This window comes from Juglans microcarpa x Juglans regia, chromosome 5S (genome assembly GCF_004785595.1).
Source record: "Juglans microcarpa x Juglans regia isolate MS1-56 chromosome 5S, Jm3101_v1.0, whole genome shotgun sequence".
Taxonomy (NCBI): domain Eukaryota; kingdom Viridiplantae; phylum Streptophyta; class Magnoliopsida; order Fagales; family Juglandaceae; genus Juglans; species Juglans microcarpa x Juglans regia.
This window is the reverse complement of record NC_054603.1, coordinates 786,982-807,808: the sequence shown is the minus strand read 5'-3', so window position 1 is coordinate 807,808 and position 20,827 is coordinate 786,982. Positions and strand designations below refer to the sequence as shown.

The 20,827-nt window shown below is 34.2% G+C and overlaps 4 protein-coding genes and 1 pseudogene across 5 annotated transcripts; 2 read left to right on the top strand and 3 right to left on the bottom strand.

The window, feature by feature from the left end:
• Positions 1-3,245: 3,245 nt before the first annotated feature.
• Positions 3,246-3,898, bottom strand: LOC121267909 (annotated as a pseudogene).
• A 1,910-nt stretch (positions 3,899-5,808) lies between these two features.
• On the bottom strand, positions 5,809-8,719 carry LOC121268132 (cytochrome b-c1 complex subunit 9-like). Its single transcript, XM_041172262.1, has 3 exons — positions 8,352-8,719; positions 7,764-7,811; positions 5,809-6,006 (listed from the first exon to the last, which is right to left on the bottom strand). The coding sequence occupies exons 1-3, from the start codon at positions 8,469-8,471 to the stop codon at positions 5,956-5,958; spliced, it is 219 nt and encodes a 72-aa protein (XP_041028196.1). The 5' UTR covers positions 8,472-8,719; the 3' UTR covers positions 5,809-5,955.
• Positions 8,720-9,898: 1,179 nt separating this feature from the next.
• On the top strand, positions 9,899-14,170 carry LOC121268128 (protein CIA1-like). 2 transcript variants are annotated; one of them, XM_041172256.1, is made up of 11 exons: positions 9,899-10,249; positions 10,335-10,481; positions 10,790-11,008; positions 11,162-11,220; positions 11,377-11,442; positions 11,534-11,605; positions 11,718-11,780; positions 12,530-12,599; positions 13,317-13,400; positions 13,671-13,743; positions 13,857-14,170. In XM_041172256.1, the coding sequence occupies exons 1-11, from the start codon at positions 10,052-10,054 to the stop codon at positions 13,868-13,870; spliced, it is 1,065 nt and encodes a 354-aa protein (XP_041028190.1). In that variant the 5' UTR covers positions 9,899-10,051; the 3' UTR covers positions 13,871-14,170. The 2 variants fall into 2 exon arrangements, with proteins under 2 accessions (XP_041028190.1, XP_041028191.1); XM_041172257.1 differs by having other exon boundaries at positions 9,900-10,249; positions 13,671-13,737.
• A 209-nt stretch (positions 14,171-14,379) lies between these two features.
• LOC121268131 (protein BIC1-like) lies at positions 14,380-15,158 on the bottom strand. Its single transcript, XM_041172261.1, has one exon. It carries the CDS (start codon positions 15,032-15,034, stop codon positions 14,510-14,512), a length of 525 nt encoding a protein of 174 aa, XP_041028195.1. The 5' UTR covers positions 15,035-15,158; the 3' UTR covers positions 14,380-14,509.
• A 2,592-nt stretch (positions 15,159-17,750) lies between these two features.
• On the top strand, positions 17,751-20,467 carry LOC121268127 (putative pentatricopeptide repeat-containing protein At2g01510). Its single transcript, XM_041172255.1, has one exon. It carries the CDS (start codon positions 17,809-17,811, stop codon positions 19,864-19,866), a length of 2,058 nt encoding a protein of 685 aa, XP_041028189.1. The 5' UTR covers positions 17,751-17,808; the 3' UTR covers positions 19,867-20,467.
• The last annotated feature ends 360 nt before the right edge of the window (positions 20,468-20,827 follow it).

Below are 20,827 nucleotides of genomic sequence, written 5' to 3'. Positions count from 1 at the left end.
CAAAGATCCACCAGAATCGGTTTACGTTGTTGTTATTGATATTGCGCGCATCAGATTGTTGGTTTACGTTGTAGTTGTATTGCTTTTGATTTTCAAATAGCTGATGTATAGGAATAGAGTTATTAAAAGTTCTCTATAAATCATACATCAAAATTAATAAAAAATATTTTTGCTCACGCAACGTTTCCTTTCTTAAAGTTTACACTCACTAACTAGCCTTGGGATTTCTCCTTTTCAAGCTTCTCTAGGTTTAGGAGGATTTTTACAAGATCTTGATCTACAGAATACTCTACAGTTAAAGAGTTTTGAATGATTTTGATCTTGCGAAAACAGCTCAAAACGCCTCTACACGAGACAGCCACTTTTTATTTGCTTTCATATGCTTTGTGAATTCTTCCATCAAGCTTCCATTTAATAAAAGATTTCCTTTTTCTTTTTAGCTTTCAGTGCATTTCTTAATCTTTCAAGGGAAAACAAAAAAACAAAAATACACCAATAGGTGAAAATGCTCAGTGGTATGCCTTGCATCTGTCTAAGGCCTAGTTTGGATTGAGTAATACTCTCAATCTATCTCATCTCATCTCATCATTATAACTTTCATAAATTCTTACATAAAATATAATAAATAATTCAATTTTTTCAAAATCTAAAATAATAATAATATTAAAAAATAATATTTAAACAATATTTTATTCAACTTTCATCACAATTCATTTCATCTCAACTCATTATCTAATCCTAACCTAAGAGCACTGCTAGTGTGCCACCCAGCTTTAACCGCTTCGCGTGCCCACGGGTACAAATTCCACATTTTATTTTTCTTTTCTTTTCTTTTTTACGTTTTATAAACATCTTTAAATATTTTTAAAAAATAAAAAAATACATCAATACACTAAGACTGCATTTGGATATTGAGCTGAGTTAAGTTCTTTATGAATAGTAGTGAGTTGAGATGGTAGAGTGAGTTTTGTAGAATTCACTTAAAATGAGTTTAAATGTATTTGGATGTTAAGATGAGTTTAGATGTATTTATGGAAAGTTGAAAAATGTTGTGAATTCCATACGTAAAAAAGTATTGAATTGAAAAAGATTGTGAATCACACATGTAAAGAAGTTTTGAATTGAAATGAGTTTAATAATTTGAGAGTTGGGTGTTTAGATGTTTGGCTTAACTTAAAATTAGACTGAATTGAATTGAACTCAGATGAGTTTAACAACCAAACGAGGCCTGAAGCTTCGTTTAAATGTTGAGCTGAGTTGAGATGAATTAAGATTGCGTTTGGATGTTGAACTGAGTTGAGTTAAGTTGAGTTTAGATGATAAAATATTGTTAAAATATTATTTTTTAATATTATTATTATTTTGAGATTTGAAAAAGTTGAATTGTTTATTATATTTTGTGTTGAGATTTGAAAAAGTTGTAATGATGAGTTGAGATGATTTTAGTTACCAAACGAAGCCTAAGTTCTTTATGAATAGTAATGAGTTTAGATGATGTAATAAATTTTGTAAAACTCACTTAAGATGAGTTTAAATATATCTAGATGTTAAGATAAGTTTAGATATATTTACAAAAAGTTAAAAAAAGTTGTGAGTCTTACTTATAAAAATGTGTTGAGTTGAAAAAAATTGTAAACCTCACATATAAAGAGGTTTTCAGTTAAAATAAGTTTAGTGATTTGAGAGTTAGGTGTTTGAATGTTAAACTCAACTTCAAATTAGATTACAGTCTAAGTTCCAAACGAAGCCTAAGAGTCACTTCTTTAGCCATTAAACAAAAAAAAAATTTAAAAATAGATAAATACATGAACAATCAAAATGATGAGGTATACTAACATTTTCCCTTCTCTAAAACTCATTTTCTTTACTCCAATACCATGAAAACTAAAACAAAGCCTTTTATACGAGTAAAATAGAATTTATTTAATACCAATTATACCCCAAGTACAACCATCAAACTGAGACAAAATTAACACCAATAAGTTAGTAACTAAACTTTGAAGCTTAAGAGTCCAAACAAAGAAAACAAAAGGCCCTCAGCCGCAATGCTCAAAAAATCATGCTCTCTCATGTGATTTTTTTGTAAGTAGGTTTTCTCTCTCATGAAATAACTCTCGCAAACAGCAAAATGAACTTAATAGAGGCGGATTGCAGGTCCCATGGTACTCTTCAGATGCAAGCACCTCACCTATTTTAAGCACAAGAGCAAATGCACATAATTAGTTACCACTGGATAGTGAGAATATAAAGAATAAATAATGTAAGAATGAACCTCACATTCTGCCAATTTTTCTTCAACGATGAGACAAGGAAGTTGACACTCATTTGCACATTCTGGAAAAGCTGCTTTTCCTCCATACTGCAATTCCCCACAGCAACACCCATACAGAGAACCTTCTTGAGTTGAAACTTCACTGTGGCTTTTGTTTCATTAACCTTTGACTCCAGGGTTTCTTGATGACTCACCAGTGTCGGAAACTTACCTGCATTCACATTGATGTTATAAACTATAATTAGCCGATGGTATGCAGCAATTATATTGTTATGATGGCAATAACAGCAAGAAAGCCTCTAAGTTAGGGACCACAAAGAAAAGCCCGTCAATCAGTAAATTAACATTCTCTAAAATATCCGAGTACTTCATATTTTCCAAAAATCAGAACTCCAGTAGAGCTACAAATGAGAATATTAAAAAGATTTTAGGAACGAATACCTAGATAATTCAAACTAAACAGACAACTTTACAACTTCTTGCCCCTTTTTAGGTGCAGCCTCATGCCTAAATGTTTGCAAATATCGAAACAAGTGCCATGATTTGTGCTAGTAAAAGACTTAGGCCTAGTTTGTTTTTACAAATAAAATGAATTGAGATAAAAGTTAAAAATTGAATAAAATATTGTTATAATATATTTTTTTAATATTAATTTTGTTTTAGAACTTGAAAAAATTGAATTGTTTATTTTACTTTGTAAGGAATTTGAAAAGGTTATAATGATTAGATGAGTAGAAATGAGTTGAGAAGTTTTCTAAAGACAAACGAGGCCTTACCATCACAATAAATTAATTTAAGGACAGAACAAGCCACCAAGCTTCTTTGTCACGAGTATAAATTCATATGCATTACAAAGCAACATATCCAGAATTCTAAATCCTAAAGAGCTTACGCTAAAACCAAAAAGTGAAACTTAACCCAATGCTTAATAGCATGAAGAGAGAGACGGACAAAAAAAGTTAAAACAAATCAGCTACTTGCTTGCATTGTTAAGACCAGGGCCCAAAACACGAGAAATTTGCTTAATGACGGACTCGGATGCTAAAAAGGCGTGGTACTTCTTGGCGAGCTTCTTGACCAGTTTCTTGTTCTTGTTGAGCTTCTTTTCAACATCCATATACTCCAATCCTATCTACTCAGCCAGCGGTGATTAGGATCAGAAACAATACACAAAGTATTAAACTTTGTTGTACAAGCAACTCCAGTCAGAATATATGTCGTCGAAGTGTAAATTTGCACTGCACAACCACACACGAAGGATAAAATTGGGACTGAGGTCAGTTGGGTTGGGTTACCTGTTCAATGTGCTAGGCGTCACCGAGCATGCAAACCTTCATCTTAGGGCGAGGGATGTGAGGAAGCTTCACGGAACCGCTGAAGCGCTTGTCTTTCTGGGGATCATAGTTCTTCAATCTAATTTGAAGCTCCACGGTTTCCGTAAAGTTATGCTTCTTCTCCTTCGCGTTGTTTACGACCTGGGAAATTACCTCCCTAAGTGTATCGCTATGAAGCTTACTGTCATAATAAAGCCAAATCCATAAAGATATATTTAGATAAGAATAAAACACAACGTGTAATACACAAAAGGGGGAGGGTGAACGCAAGAAAGAAGAGAGATTACCTCATGGGTGGAGCTCTCTCTTTTTACCTGCTTCTCCAATGGTTAACCCTGCGATACGGAACTAAACGAACAAAATCAATATTGTGGATCTGAGATATATAATAGGAACCTGGGAGTTGGGGATAAATCAGAAACCCTAGAATGTTCAGTGGGCGAGAGAGCGAACCAAAGCGAGCGACGGCACAAGAGAGAAACAGAACCCAAATTTGGGAGCGTCTGAAAATGAAAATGAATTAAAAAAAAAGAAATGATTTTTGCAGTCGTGAGTGTACAAATATCGTGCGGTCGTTTTAAAAAAAATAAATAAATATAAGATCCACGTGAAAAGAAATTAATTTTTTAATAATGAATTCTATTCTTTTTCAAAACGACTACACGGCATTTGCGCATTTCGTGACTGTATATAGCATTACTCTTAAAAAAAAGCCCTAACCCCGTGCTAAGTTTCAGGCCTCGTTTGTTTTCAGAAAATATCTCATCTCATCTAATCATTACAATTTTTCCAACTTTCAATACAAAATAAAATAAATAATTCAATTTTTTCAAATCTCAAAATAAAAATAATATTAAAACAATATTTTATTCAACTTTTTAACTTTAATCTCAACTCATCTCATCTCCGAAAACAAACGAGCCCTTAAAGGCACGTGCTTTACAGTTCTCTGTTACTGTTAGGCAGCAAGTATTCTAATTTCCATTTGTTTGCTTATATTTCTTCTTCTCCTTTAATTTATTATTTTGTTTATGTTTGAGGGATTTATAGCTTATAATTTAAATAATAAGTTCTATTATTAAAAAATTATTCATTGTTTAGTAACTATATATTTAAAATATTTTCAAACATATTATGTTTGTTTAAAAACAAATTAAAAAATTATTTCTAAGATAAAAATGACAATTATTCAAATTTTTAAAAATTATGACCATATCTTTAAAAATTTAAAAGATATAATTATTTTAAAATTGTATGTATTTTCTTCTATTGATAATTTTTTTTTTTAAATTTGAATTACGTTTTGCATTATACGGGAAAACACGTTTGAGGAAAAACATCAAAATTATCTTAAAGTTGTATGAGTATTTTCCTCAAACGTACTTTTTAACTGCTCGTTTATTTTCAGAAATGAGATGAGATGAGATGAAATTAAAGTTAAAAAGTTGAATAAAATATTGTTAGAATATATTTTTTAATATTATTTTTATTTTGAGATTTGAAAAAGTTAAATTATTTATTTTATTTTGTATAAGAATTTAGAAAAATTGTAATGATGAGATGGGATGAGATGAGATGAAATATTTTCTGAAAACAAACGAGGCCTTTGAAATTAAAAGTATTTTAATATATAACACTCAAACAATCTAATTCTTCCATTAAATAACTTTTAAGGATATTTAAACACTTTTTAAGATTCCTGCCGCAATCCCAAAGAGACCCTTTGTCTGTTAAGTTTCCCTTCTCCAATAAAAACCTTTTTTTTTTCTTTAATTGTTACATTTTATTTTTCGATTAAGCCTAAAATCTCATAGATAAAGAAAAAAAAAATTAAAGACTTTTGAGTAGGTAGTCAAACGAAAATTATTTAAAGGATTAAATTAAATTCATCCAATGTCCCTGCTACTTAACACCCAGTAGAACATCCACCTATGCCCAAATATTCGTTCCAAAGATAGGGATCAACACATACTTCCATAGTTTCCCACAGAAAAATCACGATCATTACTCGTGGTTAAATTTGGGTAGCTTCCACAGTCCATACAAACCACCGAGTAAAAACCAACCACCAGAATGCGGAAAGGAGAGAACCTGATCAGAGTCTCAGAAAGTGAACCTGGAGATACAATGTTCCCAGACAAATCCAAGTAGCCATACAGAAATTTGTTATAACAAATTTCTGAGAATCCCAAAAAGCCAGGATGAATGGAACCGTGCTTGAAAAGTGTCTGATGCACCCAAGAATATAATATTTATTACAAACATGCGCAAAGCTATCTTGTGCATAGATGCCTCAAAACTTCCAGTAAGAATGGACTTAAAAGCCGCCAAGGGAAGGAATTCAACAAGTCATTCTTCTGATTGCCTTTGCCCCAAGACTGGAATGTCTTCGTAACGTTTCTGCAGCATAACAAGAAAATTAGGTCCTGTTTGGATAGTCAAAGTGTTTCATCTTATCTCATCTCATCATTATAACTTTCTCAAATTTTCACATAAAATATAATAATAAACAATTCAATTTTTTCAAATCTCAAAATAATAATAATATTAAAAAATAATATTATAACAATATTTTATTCAACTTTTAACTGTAATCTCAACTCATCTCACCTCAACTCACTATCCAAAACGGCACATAAATTTCAATTCCAATAGTAAATAGCTTTAGCAAGCAAAAATTATGTATCACCGTCAAAGCTCCCAAGAAGTTGTCTATAGTCCTCAAGCAGTTTGTTCCTCTACCAGAAGAAACGCTCTTGAATGGACTACATGAAGCATGTTTTTTTTTATAAGTAATAAGAAACTTTATTCCCAAGAATAGGCAAAGCCCAAGTACACGGGACGTATACAGAGGAAATACCTACATCTCTCTAAAAACAAAAGAAAATCTAAAACAAATTCTGAAAGTTAACATCATCCATTGCAAGAGTTTTAGCCTACATGAAGCATTTATAATATATATATATATATATATATATTATTGCCAGGTGTATTCAGTTGAGTATTTTGTATAGGTTTCAATTCTTGGACATTGATGCACAAGGGATTCAACCCATCAGATAACTGACAACCGGCATTGTTATAAGTGAGACTAGTGAGTGAATTGGGTATCACCAGATTCTGTAGAGAAGAACTTGTAACTACCGCATAGGTGATCCAAATCAAGAGATATATTTAATCTAAGCGGATATATTTAATGCTCCCAAACAAGAGGATGCAATAAAAAAAAAAATCAAGGCTTCATCATCACTTTCCATGTTGGAAAGTTGACATCATTACCAAAATCTGCAACTCCATTCAAATGCACAGCATACAGAACAGCTCTTGCAACTGACTGATGTTATATGCATGGAAAATGAAAATGACTGATCCTATATATAAATTGCATCAAATTCACATAAAAGGAAAAACTTGTTTTCTTCCTTTTCTCAACTTCAGTTGCATCTGAAAGTAATGATTCCAAAGCTTAAATCATTTCAATCCACCACCAAAAGAATAAGGGAAGAAAGAAATAAGAAATGACAATGCCGAATCAATTACGACAGATGGAGGCATATCACAATGAAATGTTACAAAAAATCAGCATCTGATCATACTATCGGGTAAATTTCCAAAAAATACAATCTCAACTAGAATTGTAGTAGAATTTAAATTCGGATTGCCATGTTAGCAATCTTACTCTAACCATCCCAATGCACAGAAAGGGCCCGAGCATCCAGATATGCAAAAAAACACAAAATTTGGTGTAAAGACATCAATAATCTCTGGCCATATGGCAAGAATCTCTGCCATGGAGGAATGGAAAACACACAAGTGATACCAATGCAATCAACCAAAGCAATCAATACATAAATGGAGCACATATTTATTAATTTTGCACAATTTTTTTATATTTAACATAAACTAAATTAAAACCAGTTCGCTGATGGGCAACATTGGTAAACATAACTCAACCCTTATTGTAGAGCTCAACCATAGCAGGTTCAGAACAGCTTAATTTCTGAAGCCCAAATATCATTATATGGCACCCAAGTATAATATTAATATAATCTCCAGTATAATGCATCAAATGCACAGAAAGATTCATTGAAGTGTGTAAGACAATGAAAACAGAGAAGTTAAATTCAGATCATCATAATACTGGATGGATGGCATACCCCAATATTGTTGTATTCCCAGAGTTTATGAACTCCATAGTCCACAACCTGCACCCATTTGGACCAACATTATAAGAACCATCACAACTTAACAGTAACATGTATATAAAGCACTCTAGTTACCCACAAAAATAACGTATGCAAATAACTATAGTCCAAATCTCTTAATGATGCTATCTCAATCACCATAAACGATGAAAGCAGGTTTAAGAATTCCATGCCTTCTATTTGGTTGCTAAAAATTCTACGGTATAAAATATTGAGATTTCGAATCTTGAGAACACCACTGTATGTGACCATAGGGACCAAGAGTCTCAATTTATCTGAGTCTATTCGAAGATTGCATTACGCTTCGGCAAAGAAATTGAATAAATACGATACAAGAACACTGCCTTTTTTTGTGTTCATCTCTAGTACGCGGTTCTTACAGCAATCGGAAATAACACTTCAATAGTTTTTGAAGTCGGTGTTGACGACTTCAAAAACTATCATTTCCTAGGCTTTTTCCTACCTTTTTTCAGCAAAAAAAATATGATAGCACGAGGGATTCAATGAGAAATTGAGGGCAATTAAGTTTTCAAGCCTCACCCGTTCTCCGACAAAAGCGCCGGCGATGACGAATGTGGCGTAGACGGAGGTGCGGCGCATGATAACCCTGTAAATCCCTTCGAGAAGGCCTCCGCCGCTTCTTAGAGCCTTTGAGTCCATGGTGATCTCAATTGCTTTGTCTCTTCCCCGCTCCCGATCTTGTGCTTGCTCTAGTCTTTACCAGGCGTTCTCGGTCTGGATTCTTCAATTTGTAATCGTGGATGCTTATCGGAACGGTCTGGTTTCGAGCAGACCGAATGAGGCGGGCCGGTTAAGTTACAGATCTTATGGGCCGTGTGAACTAGGCGTACTGATTGGTCAATACTCAATGTGGGCTTCGATCGACCGATCCACCACTATGGGTGGCAAGTTTTTTTATGCTCAGAACAAGATTTTTAGCATTAACTGTTTTTTCTTAATTGTAGTTTATTTTATATTTTAATAACCTTTATTATTAAAAAAATTTAATGAATAATGAAAATGGGTAATTTTCATTAAGAAGTGATATACATAGAACTACTTCACAACTCCATAATAAAATGATACTTTTTGAGTTTAAACACATCAGATTGACATTTGAGGAAAATTAATATTTTATTAGATAGTTATATAAAAGTTATGTAATGATTGGGTGTTTATCATTTTTGTGTTTTATTTTTTAAATTGTAATAATAGATGTTAACATTCTTCACGAATAAATCTTTCTATCAGCTACTATTTACTATCTTACACCTCATATCTTATAAATAAAAAAATTGTCGAGTGTGAAGTGTGAGAGTGAATAGTAACTAATGTTGCGATGCATATCAAAACCATTGTCTTCACTAATGTGGCAAGCGAAAATTTCAGAAATGCAAAATGACAACAATTATTCTGTTTTGGGAATAAAACTCCACCCCATATTATTGAATAAGTATTGTCACAAATTACATCACAGTTGCCACTTGACCTGATAAGTTGAAGTTTTTATATTCAGATTTTAAGATCTAAAATGCAAAAAATATGGACAAAAAATTATCTATCTTTCGAAACATTTAAAATTATTCAACAAATTCTGTCAAAAGCCTGATAGTCTGATGACATATGACTCAATTTTTTAAATGCAAAATTTGGATTTGAAACCCTCCCTCTATTTTATAATATTTCTTTGAATTAAAACCTTAAACTCTGAATAATAATTTTAAAAAATAATTAAATATTAATATAATTTCACTAATTTTTTTTCAATTTTAATTTGAGAAGTGCTATAGATCATTCCTTAATTAATATGACCTCAAATGATTAAAAATTATTTATTATTTACTTATATTCTAATTATTGATAAATAATATTTTGATTTATTTTAATATCCAAAATTAAAATATAAAAATTAAAGAAAATTCTATATATTATACTACTATTTTATTTTTATCCTATTAAGTAAGATATGACATATTTATCACTATTAAATAATTATTTATTATATATTCATTTATCATTTAATGATAATAAATATGACACAATGTAATCAAAATAAAATAATAGTACGGTATACAACACTAAAAAAATTAAGGGCTATAAAAGCGATTGCAGCTGACCTACAGGCGGTGAAATTCACACTTCTGGCACGTGCGAAGCCAATACACCTAGTCGTAAGTCGGCACCACACCAACGAAGGGGTTCGATCGCCTAGTCTGATAGTAGCTCTTGTGATTCGTGCCATGGAGTTGTACGAAGGAGGGTGCGAGCTGAAGCTGCTCGAAACGCTGGAAGGCCACAGCGACAGGGTTTGGAGCCTAGCCTGGAACCCAGTCACCGCCGCCGCGGGGACCCCTCTCGTCTTTGCCTCCTGTAGCGGCGACAAGACCGTCCGAATCTGGGAGAACACTCCCTCCCACTCGGCTTCTTGGACCTGCAAGGTTACCTCTATTTGCTTTGGATTTTTTTTTTTTCTTTTTGAACTTTGAGAGGTATCGGAATTTAATTTTGATCTTATATATTCAGGCAGTTCTGGAAGACACGCACACCAGGACCGTCCGATCTTGCGCTTGGTCGCCGTCGGGGAAGTTATTGGCAACCGCGAGCTTCGATGCCACCACTGCCATTTGGGAAAACGTTGGTGGTGACTACGAATGTGTTTCCACTTTAGAGGTATCCACCTCTATTTCTACATATTCTATTATCTATTGTTGTTCTATATTTTCGAAAGGCCATTGACCGGAGATCTCGGATAATAGATATGCAGTCGGCAAGAATACTGTCTCAGGTAATACTGGGAACTCCTATTGCAAAATCGAAGCTAAGATATCTAAGGCCATAACTCATCCTAAGCCCGCCCTTCGGCTGCAATTCCATTATTATTATTATTATTATTATTATTAATCTTCCTAATCATCTTACGTTAAGGAACAAAGTCAAATGAATAAATAAATAAATTTTGGCGTTTAATTTCTACGTAGGGTCATGAAAATGAAGTGAAAAGCGTGTCTTGGAACGCGTCGGGGACTCTACTTGCGACGTGTGGCCGAGATAAATCGGTTTGGATTTGGGAACTGCAGCCGGGGAACGAGTTCGAGTGTGTCTCAGTGTTGCAGGGACATACTCAAGATGTTAAGATGGTTCAGTGGCATCCGAGTACGGATGTTTTGTTTTCTTGTAGCTACGATAACACTATTAAGGTACCGCATTTTGATGAAGTGGGTTTTGTGATTTTCTTTTTCATCTATGAACATCCTGAGAAAATGTTTGATTAAGCTGTTTCTTGCTCTGCTTTGTTCTGAAGTCAAACGAGATTGCATAGGAGTTGTGATGCAATGCAATGTTACTCGCAGGTTTGGGCTGGTGATGATGACGACTGGCAGTGTGTTCAGACTTTGGGCGAACCTAACAGGCACTCGAACTCAAATTCTTGACCTCTTTCTTGAATATGTATTTGGTTTTGATACATGTTTTGCACGCCAATTTATACAGAGCTACTGACAATTTTGTTAACAATTCATTGATTTAGTCTAATTAGTCTAATTCATCTAGGTTGGTTTTTTGTCAGTGGCCACTCTTCTACCGTTTGGGCCCTATCTTTCAATGCCAGCGGAGACAAAATGGTCACATGCAGGTAGGTAAAAGTGTTTGCTCATTTTCATGCTCGCTGATTGGGATGCTCCTTTTTCCTCCTAAACAACATTGATACTGGACTGATTTTGCAGTGATGATCTTACCCTAAAGATATGGGAAACAGACAACATACAGATGCACTCTGGTGATGGCTATGCTCCTTGGTGAGGAATATGACCTTTATGTGTGCATGTTTGGCCATTGGCCAAATCTTCAACTTCTGATTTCTCATATTTTGAAATTTAACATGGTTCACTCTTTAATTTGTATTTTCAGGAGACATCTATGCACTCTCACAGGTTATCATGATCGATCAATTTTCTCAGTTCATTGGTCGAGGTAGTGACCATCAGATTAATAAAAATAATATTAGTTTTCTCTGCTTGTCTCCATGGATTTGTGTTTCTGTTATTTTTCTCAGATTTAACCCCATCTGCCCACCCTTTTAAACATTGAGGTAGAATTACTGCAGTTTAAGAGAAATAGTGTATGGAAAATCGTCTACATGCTCACCAATCCAAAAAATAAAAATAAAAAACTTGTCTATATGCTTTGCTATGATGGTGTAGCCATGACTGCAGATGGCTTGGACTTGCTCCCCCTCCCCCCAAAATAAAGAATAAAAGAAAAATAAAAGGATAGGCTAGGTTTTGTCTTTTCACTTGCATCTTTATAGCATTGAATAGTGGTTATACCTTTATTGTTAAGCTCAAATGTTAGTCACATAGTGTTACTCATGTGCTTGGTCTGAAAAACTTACACTTGTACAGATGGGTATCTAGAATAGGGAGAATATCATGGACTTACTGTCATCTTCATGTACACCACGCAACAATTGTTTGCCATCTACGGATCAAATAGCAGATATCAGATTAGATACTAAGTAAAACTCTAGCTAATTTTAGCTAACTGTTTTCGTACTCATACTGAATCTACATTGGAGACTACATCTCAGTGTGGTTTAATTACTCATTCAATCAAAATATGTAGATATAGGCTTATAAGTTTCTTTCATCTTTTTTTTAATCCTTTAGAAAAATAAATTGTCCTGTTATGAATTAATTATACTGTATGCGTGAAAATGACAGCGAGGGTATTATTGCCAGTGGAGCAGCTGATGATGCCATACGGTTTTTTGTGGAGAACAGAGATGGTTTGGTATTCAATAATATTCCTTCAGCTTTTCATTCATTGCTATTATTTATTGACATCACCGGTGATGCTGAGATCATGTCCCATTTATCATCAATTTTTTCTGAAAGGGATATGGTAAATGGACATTTTTCTCCATTGTGTAGATAAATCTTGGCCTCCATGTATGGTAAAGAGGGATAAATCTCCTCTAGATTACTAATGGAAATTATGATTAGAACATGATATAATATAATAAGCTTAGTTCAATGCTCAATAAAATTTTGTTTACTGATTAAAAAAAAAACTTAGTTCAATTAATCTCCTAGGATGAAATCAGAAGTCCTTTACAGAGATGGGCAATGGGACCAATCAAAAAAAGAGATGGGCAAAGGGGTTCTTGCTTGGTCCATATATCTTGTTGAAGTTATGTTGTCGGTTGGAGAAACTAGATTTTAGTTAATTTCTTGATAATAACAGTTTGATTTCACATTCTTGTCCTCGTACCTATTTTTAATACGATTGAATTAGTCTTTGACCTTGGTTAAGTTGATAAGGGATCCTATAAAAAAAAATGATAAGGGATCTTAAAATTCAGCAGATCGTATATCATGGATGTGAACTTTCCTTAAATCTTTTAAAATTCTAGATTCCTGGATTTTCTTTTTATGCAGTTCAGAAACTACCTATCAAGTTATCGACTCCATTGCATACTTTTAAGCTTATAAATTAAGTTGATGATAGGTTGATGGGCCTACCTATAAATTGCTGCTGAAAAAGGAGAAGGCCCATGACATGGATATTAATTCAATACAATGGAGCCCTGGGGTAAGATTTTTTCCCTCTAGACTGATAAAAATGTCGAGCATAATCCCGTCAAAATGACTTTAACTTCTTCGAACCTCATAGAATCCAATGTGTGGATATATAATAAGGATTTTCCAAACTGGAATGCTTATTTTGTATCCGGCATTAACAGGTCACCCTTTCTTGTAGAGCTTAAATCATGTCATTCTATTTGTCTATTTACTGCGGTCATGTTTTGTAGTCTCATTTACCTGTGATAGCATTTTGCTATTTATGATTGCTCATTGTCAGGAAAAACGGCTATTAGCTTCTGCAAGCGATGATGGTACGATAAAGATATGGGAGCTGGCGTCATTATGTATGGGTAAACAAATCCTGTTGTGCTTTAAAACTGTTCTATTCGTCGATTTACCTTGGAAATGTTTCAAGCCTAATCCACCTGTTGTACTAATCTCTTTCTTGTTCCAAATATATCAGAAAACGGGCACTAGCTTCAGCAGCGTGATGATGAAATATCAAAGATATGGAGCTTAGCTTCACTGTGTATAAATGTTTACAACTTCTAATTACAGTTTTGTGGAAAATCAAAGATATTTTTATGTTGCCGATAGCCTCTGGCCCAAGTGGTGTTAGCCTTAGCCCCCTCAATGTATAAGGGAAAGGCCAGGTTTCGAACTGTGTGATTTGGGTATGAACTATGAAGCGAGTTTATCCTTTAGGAATTGAGATGAAAGTATGAAACAAGAAAATTATGCTTGATAAAAGCAAAATGTAGCTGTAATTACTCTCGAGCTTTATTGTCGACCGTTTGAACGATAATTTGGTTTGAACTCTCTCTCTCTCTCTCTCTCTCTCTCATTTCATGACAAAATAGAATAATTGGCTTAGATTATTCTGTTTCTATTCAGTCTCTCATGACAAATCTGAGCAAAAATTTGTTAATATATATAAGGTCATATCACAATCACAATCACAATCATAATCCTAAAATTAGAAGTGCTAGCCAAGAAAGAAATCAATCACATGTATTCGCTTCAAAATATCTACTAGGTTTAGATCAAATAAGTGCGTTATCGTGATTAAAACAATGGAAAATATCATAGAAACAAAAATAAAAATAAAAATAAAATTCAACACCTGTTTTCTATTCTCATTCCACTAGAATTTGCTCTCCTTCCCTCGTCAACCAAAGCCGCTCGAGCTGGCATGATTCCAGCGGGGACTAGCGAAGTATCGAAAGCAGAACAATCTATCCAGTCCTTCAAGAGCTCCTCCTGTCCCCATATATCCGGAATCCAAACCCGACCAGCCACTTCGACCCTATGTCTCTTCAGCCTCTCACGTCCACTGTCGTCCGACATAACGTCCGAGGCCACATGAGCTGGTTCTTTTCCAACATCTTCTGCACTACGTGAAGCTGGCAGGCCTGTCAATAATAATGCAGCTCCGTCTCGCTCACACCGACGGGTTCTTGAAGCTGAGCTTTGCGTATTATTCTTTTTGTCAGTGGGGCGGCTTTGTTGTTCTTGATCAGTGTCATGGAACTCATCGGAGCGCTGGCTTTCCTTCATATTGGACTCTAATGGCTGTGAAGGAGTATGGAGACCGAAAACAGCCGAGTCTTGGCGATCCATTTTGGTGGGTGTTTCTTTCATGCAGATGAACAATGATAATTCTTCTTCTTTCTCCCTTTTCTGTTGCCTACTTTTTGGTCGAGAGAGAAGATATTACATGATGGGGATTTATGTGTGGGAACAAAGCAAAGAGAATGGGTGGGGAGTTAGTTTACACGTCATTCGCAAATCGCAAGTGGCTTCCTTTTGTATGGTAAGTGACAAGAGTACGTGTCTTGTTAGAGAATGGGTTGCAGTTTGTGTGGCTTTAGTGCGACTTTCATCGCACAAAAGTTCATAACCCTAAATCACATGCATAATTTTACTCTTTTATCCTCATATTTTATAAATATAAAATATAAAATATTAAATATAAAAATAAAAAAATATAATTATATATTTTTTAAATAATATACAAAGTGTGAAACTTCTGTATAGCATGACTCATATACATATATATACATATTATATGCATGTATACTTACGGTTAGAAATGTTTTAAAAGATAAAAAAATCTTATAAAAATAAATTTATAAAATAATATAATTTAATATAATACATTCGATTGTAAAAATATTTTAATTATAAAATAAATTTAATATATCATGTCAGATTAAGTCATTTATTATTTATTTTTATGAAATATTTTTTATCCCTGTACTACTTTTATATATATATTGAAGAAGAGTCTCTATATAATTAATGCTTGACGGATTTTTGGTGAATCGTGAGGTTGATGTTGATTTTGGGCATAGACTGTATTGGAATTTTTGAATCTTGGCCAACGAGTTTGCAGGATTCGATTGGAGGAGGCGGCTATTATTTAACCAAAAATAAAGAGAATAATGGAACTGATCTATTTTTTTTTTTTTTTATATGTATTTATTTAACAAGACGGAGACTTATGTGGGAGGTTGAAAGAAGATCTTTTTGTTTGGTTTACACCTCAACCATCAGCCTTCATTGTGGCGACATTAACTTGAATAAACTCTCTTTTTTCTTCTCTCTGTGGCTCCAATTTCTCAGTTTGCTAAATTTCTCATGTCACATCATATATAATTTTTATACTTAAATAATCTAATAATTATTTAAGATATATCGTATTGTATAATAGACATGACTAAAAATAAATCTAAAATACTTGTATATATACATGAACTAGCTAGCCAGCCTTGGGTCATGGTGGTAATTATAAAAGAAATTCTATTTATAGTCTCTACTTAGAGATTGTATGTACAGAATTTTTATTAAATGAAAAAAAAAATTATTTTAAGAGAGATATTTTTATAATTTTAAAAAATTTTAAAATTAAAATTGTCTAAATTTATATTACAATCTCTATTTAAAAATTGTACTTAACATTACTCTAATTATAAAGGGGCATTCTCAATCTCCCCCACGTTAAAATGAATGTTATTTAGCCCACATACAGAATGCGGAAAAAACTTCATAAAAAAGACTAGTTGAGATGATTAGATTTTTCCGATGCTCAATGCTACGAAATGAAGAGAAAGGAATATTCAATCATTTCTGGGTATCGATTTACCAATTAATTGTCAAGTCCACAGGACCCTACACTCTTGGCTACAATGTTTCTAGCAGTCATATTGGGTCCAAATCAATTTTGAATTTGATTGGGACAATTTTGATAGATTGAATGTGCCAAAACTTTTAGAAATTTGAGGGAGAATGCCATGCAAAGGAAAGTCATAATTAAATGACTGGGACTATATGTAATGAGAGGAATTTTATGCAATAATCATTATTTACTTTTATGTCTTATATCTATAATTTTTTTTTATAGAGTGTAAGGATATTTTTTATAAGACGTGGAGGTGTTTTTTATAAAGTGTGAGGTGTGAAGTAGTGAATAATGACTGATACATAGAGTTTTTCATATGCAAAAACAAATTATACTCAATTGTCCCGTTTGCATAGTGAAAATATTTCATCTCACTTCATCATTACAACTTTATCAAGTTTTAAGGTAAAATATAATAAATAATTTAATTTTTTCAATTTTTAAAATAATAATAATATTAAAAGAGAAGGTCTACTATGCCGCCCGACTATGACCGCTCAATTTGACCGCTGGTCAATTTTTTTTTTTTTTTTTTTATTGAGTGGCTAAGGAAGTGATTTTAAATGTATTAGTGTATTTTTTTATTTTTTAAAAATATTTAAATATATTAAAAAAATGTGAAAAAAAAAGAAAAAAAAAAAACGAAACCACTGGGCGGCACGCCCAGCGGTAAGAGTGGGGCAGCATAGCCTCACTCATATTAAAAATAATATTCTAAAAATATTTTATTTAACTTTCAACTTTCATCTCAACTAATTATCCAAATAGTACTTTAATTGTGTGGTCCTTTATCATCAAAGCTAAGGCTAATCAAAAAATTATCGACGGATTAATCACGATTAATCGGAGATGCTAATTACCAATGCTTGCCGGGGTCAATCATCGATTATCAACTGGTTAATGAGGTCTGAGTGGATTATCAGTTTTAGAAGTCAGTTTGTTGCCTCCTAATCCAAACCCTACCTCTGAATTACTTTTAGTTTGTATTCTGTGATCAAAATCAAGAACGGAGAGTAACCTGATGTGTATGTTGAACACTGAGGAATCGGGCCTAAGCCCAATACTTATATTTAAGTTTGGGCTCGCTTGCATCTTGTAGTCCATATTCGGATATTCCCTGAAAATCAAAGTAAACACCTTTGAGTTTTCTAATTAATAAAATCACCCCATTTTTAAAATTAGCTGTTCATTTTGGTTTCCCAAATTTTGCTTTTACGCCCCTTCGTATGAAAGCATGTGCAGGCGCATGCTCTGGGACTCTGCCACCACAGCGCACGTTATTCAAACCTACGCACAATCTAGACAGTTCAACAAAGGGAAGCAGCTCCACGCCCAGTTAATATGCGCAGGTTACCCACTAAACACCTTCCTCACCAACCACCTCCTCAACATGTACTCCAAATGTGGTGAACTCGATCTTGCTCTGAAACTGTTCGACACAATGCCTCACAGAAATATGGTTTCTTGGACAGCAATGATCACTGGATTTTCTCAAAACAAGAGGTTTACAGAGGCATTAGAGACATTTTGCCTAATGCGGAATGCCTGCGAAAGCCCGACTCAGTTTGCATTTTCGAGTGTTGTTCGAGCTGGTGCTGCTCTTGGGTGGATTGAATTTGGGAGGCAAATGCATTGCCTCTCGTTGAAATGTAGCTTTAGTTATGAATTGTTTGTGGGGAGTAATTTAGCAGACATGTATTCAAAGTGTGGTTCAATGGTTGAAGCTTGTAAAGTTTTTGAGGAGATGCCTTGTAAGGATGAGGTGTCATGGACCGCAATGATTGATGGTTATGCAAAAAATGGTGATTTTGAGGAAGCTTTATTAGCTTATAAGAGGATGATTAATGATGGGCTTGTGATTGATCAGCATGTTCTTTGCAGTACTTTAAATGCTTGCGGGGCACTTAAGGCTTGTAAGTTCGGGAAGGCATTACATTCGAGTGTTGTGAAGTTGGGACTTGAATTGGATACTGCTGTAGGGAATGCCCTTACGAATGTTTATTTGAAAGTGGGAGATATGGAAAATGCTTTGAATGTGTTTGGGACTGAACCTGAGGGTAGAAATATTGTGTCTTATACTTCCTTCATTAATGGGTATGTTGAGGCAAATCAGATTGAGAAGGCATTTGATGTTTTTTCTGACTTGCGGATGCATGAAATTGAACCTAATGAGTATACTTTCTCTAGCTTGATCAAGGCGTGTGCTAACCAGGCTGCCCTTGAACAAGGAATGCAGCTCCATGCCCAAGTGTTTAAATTTAATATGGACTCTGAGCCTTATGTTTCTTCAATTCTTGTTGACATGTATGGTAAATGTGGCTTACTTGATGATTCAATCAGGGTCTTTGAGGAGATTGGGGACCCAACTGAAATTGCATGGAATTCATTGGTGAGTGTGTTTGCTCAGCATGGATTAGGTAAAGATGCCATAGAAACTTTTGATAGGATGATTCAAAATGGGTTGAAACCAAATGGAATAACGTTTGTCAGTCTTTTAACAGCATGTAGCCATGCTGGACTAGCAGATGAAGGGTTGAAATACTTCCATTCCATGGAGAAGATTTATGGTGTAGTGCCTAGAGAAGAACATTATTCCTGTGTGATTGATTTACTTGGCCGATCTGGGAAACTCAAGGAAGCTGAAGAATTTATCAACAACATGCCAATTGAACCAAATGCTTTTGGATGGTGTTCATTCCTTGGGGCTTGCAGGACTTATGGTGACAAGGAGAGGGGCAAACTTGCAGCAGAGAAACTGATGAAACTTGAACCCGAAAATAGCGGGGCTCATGTTTTGCTTTCAAATATATATGCTAAGCAAAGGCAATGGGAAGACGTAAGGAGTTTAAGGATTATGATGAGAGATGACAATGTGAAGAAATTACCGGGTTATAGTTGGGTTGATGTTGGAAACAAAACCCATATCTTTGGAGCTGAAGACTGGGCCCATCCTCGAAAGAAAGAAATATATGAAAAGCTTGACAGTCTATTCGATCAGATTAGAAAAGCTGGATATGTTCCTTACACAGATTCTATTCCATTTGATATGGATAAAAGTATAAAAGAGAAAATTCTTCATCATCACAGCGAGAGGATCGCTCTAGCATTTGCACTAATTAGCATTCCAGCCAGAAAGCGAATCATTGTGAAGAAAAACATAAGGGTGTGTGTGGATTGCCATTCTGCATTTAAGTGCATTTCCAAGGTGGTTGGGAGAAAGATTGTTCTCAGGGATAACAGCAGATTTCACCATTTTGCCGATGGGTTTTGTTCCTGTGGAGATTACTGGTAATGTTGGCTTGAGAGCTTGTCATGGCAATGCCCAGAATACGAGGTTGGTGGTCATGTGAAGGAGTTTCGGGAAACTACGGAGCCTCTCTAACTGATTGCCGTGCCATTTGAACTGGAGGCCCCATGCACAGATGATGAGCCACAGTTCTTGTTGGCAATTGATTTTTTGATAATTAGTCTTGGCAATAAATATAAATACAAATGTAGATTAGATGGCCACCATCCGTTCTTAAAAAAACACGATTTAAAAAAAGAAAAAAGATGACCACCATGCAGTGATGGGTGCTAACGCTTCAAAATCAAAGGTAAAGGACACGAATGACAATCAGGTCGTAGTTTGGATGACAAAGTTCCAAGTTCCTTTTCCCATTCCACTCTACCACTCTGACAATAGAATATGTACCTTTTTGGCGGATTCAGAAATGCGAGATTTCGGCCTTGTTTACTTAGGCAGTTTAGATGAGATTATATGAGATGTTTTGTTGAAATAAAATAAAATATTGTTAAAATATAATTTTTTATTTTGGGATTTGAAAAAAGTTAGAATTGCTTATTATATTTTGTATGAGAGTTTAGAAAAGTTATAATGATGAAAGGAAATAAGATAAGATGATTTTGTGTATCCAAACCAGGCCGAACACTGCATAGAGAATTCCTTTATAAACTCTTCGATAAAATAAACTTCTACTTCTTTTTTCTCTGTTTGTTTTCCTTGTGTATCCAAGAAAAACAGATCTTGCCAGAGCATTGTTCCAAGTGGAAATATTTACTAATATTTGAATAATGATAAATACAGTTTTAAAATACTGGAATTTGTGCATGCCTTGGATTCAATAGTATGCCTCGTTAAATAAATGCTTTTGACAGGTGAACGTATATGGTATGGCTTGGCTTTTGAAAAAGATTATAGCTTAACGTCTGACAAGGGTCTTAGACGATTCCAAAAAACATAATATTATACA

What these genes read in the sequence shown, in the direction of transcription:
- LOC121268132 (XM_041172262.1), bottom strand. Translation starts at nt 8,471, where the DNA reads ATGGACTCAAAGGCTCTAAGAAGCGGCGGAGGCCTTCTCGAAGGGATT. An exon ending in GCGCTTTTGTCGGAGAACGG is followed by an intron (nt 7,812 to 8,351) that starts GTGAGGCTTGAA and finishes AAATGGGTGCAG; the next exon opens with GTTGTGGACTATGGAGTTCA. An exon ending in GGGAATACAACAATATTGGG is followed by an intron (nt 6,007 to 7,763) that starts GTATGCCATCCA and finishes GTTATGCTGCAG; the next exon opens with AAACGTTACGAAGACATTCC.
- LOC121268127 (XM_041172255.1), top strand. Translation starts at nt 17,809, where the DNA reads ATGTGCAGGCGCATGCTCTGGGACTCTGCCACCACAGCGCACGTTATT.
- LOC121268128 (XM_041172256.1), top strand. Translation starts at nt 10,052, where the DNA reads ATGGAGTTGTACGAAGGAGGGTGCGAGCTGAAGCTGCTCGAAACGCTG. An exon ending in CGGCTTCTTGGACCTGCAAG is followed by an intron (nt 10,250 to 10,334) that starts GTTACCTCTATT and finishes TTATATATTCAG; the next exon opens with GCAGTTCTGGAAGACACGCA. An exon ending in TGGAGAACAGAGATGGTTTG is followed by an intron (nt 12,600 to 13,316) that starts GTATTCAATAAT and finishes AGTTGATGATAG; the next exon opens with GTTGATGGGCCTACCTATAA.
- LOC121268131 (XM_041172261.1), bottom strand. Translation starts at nt 15,034, where the DNA reads ATGAAAGAAACACCCACCAAAATGGATCGCCAAGACTCGGCTGTTTTC.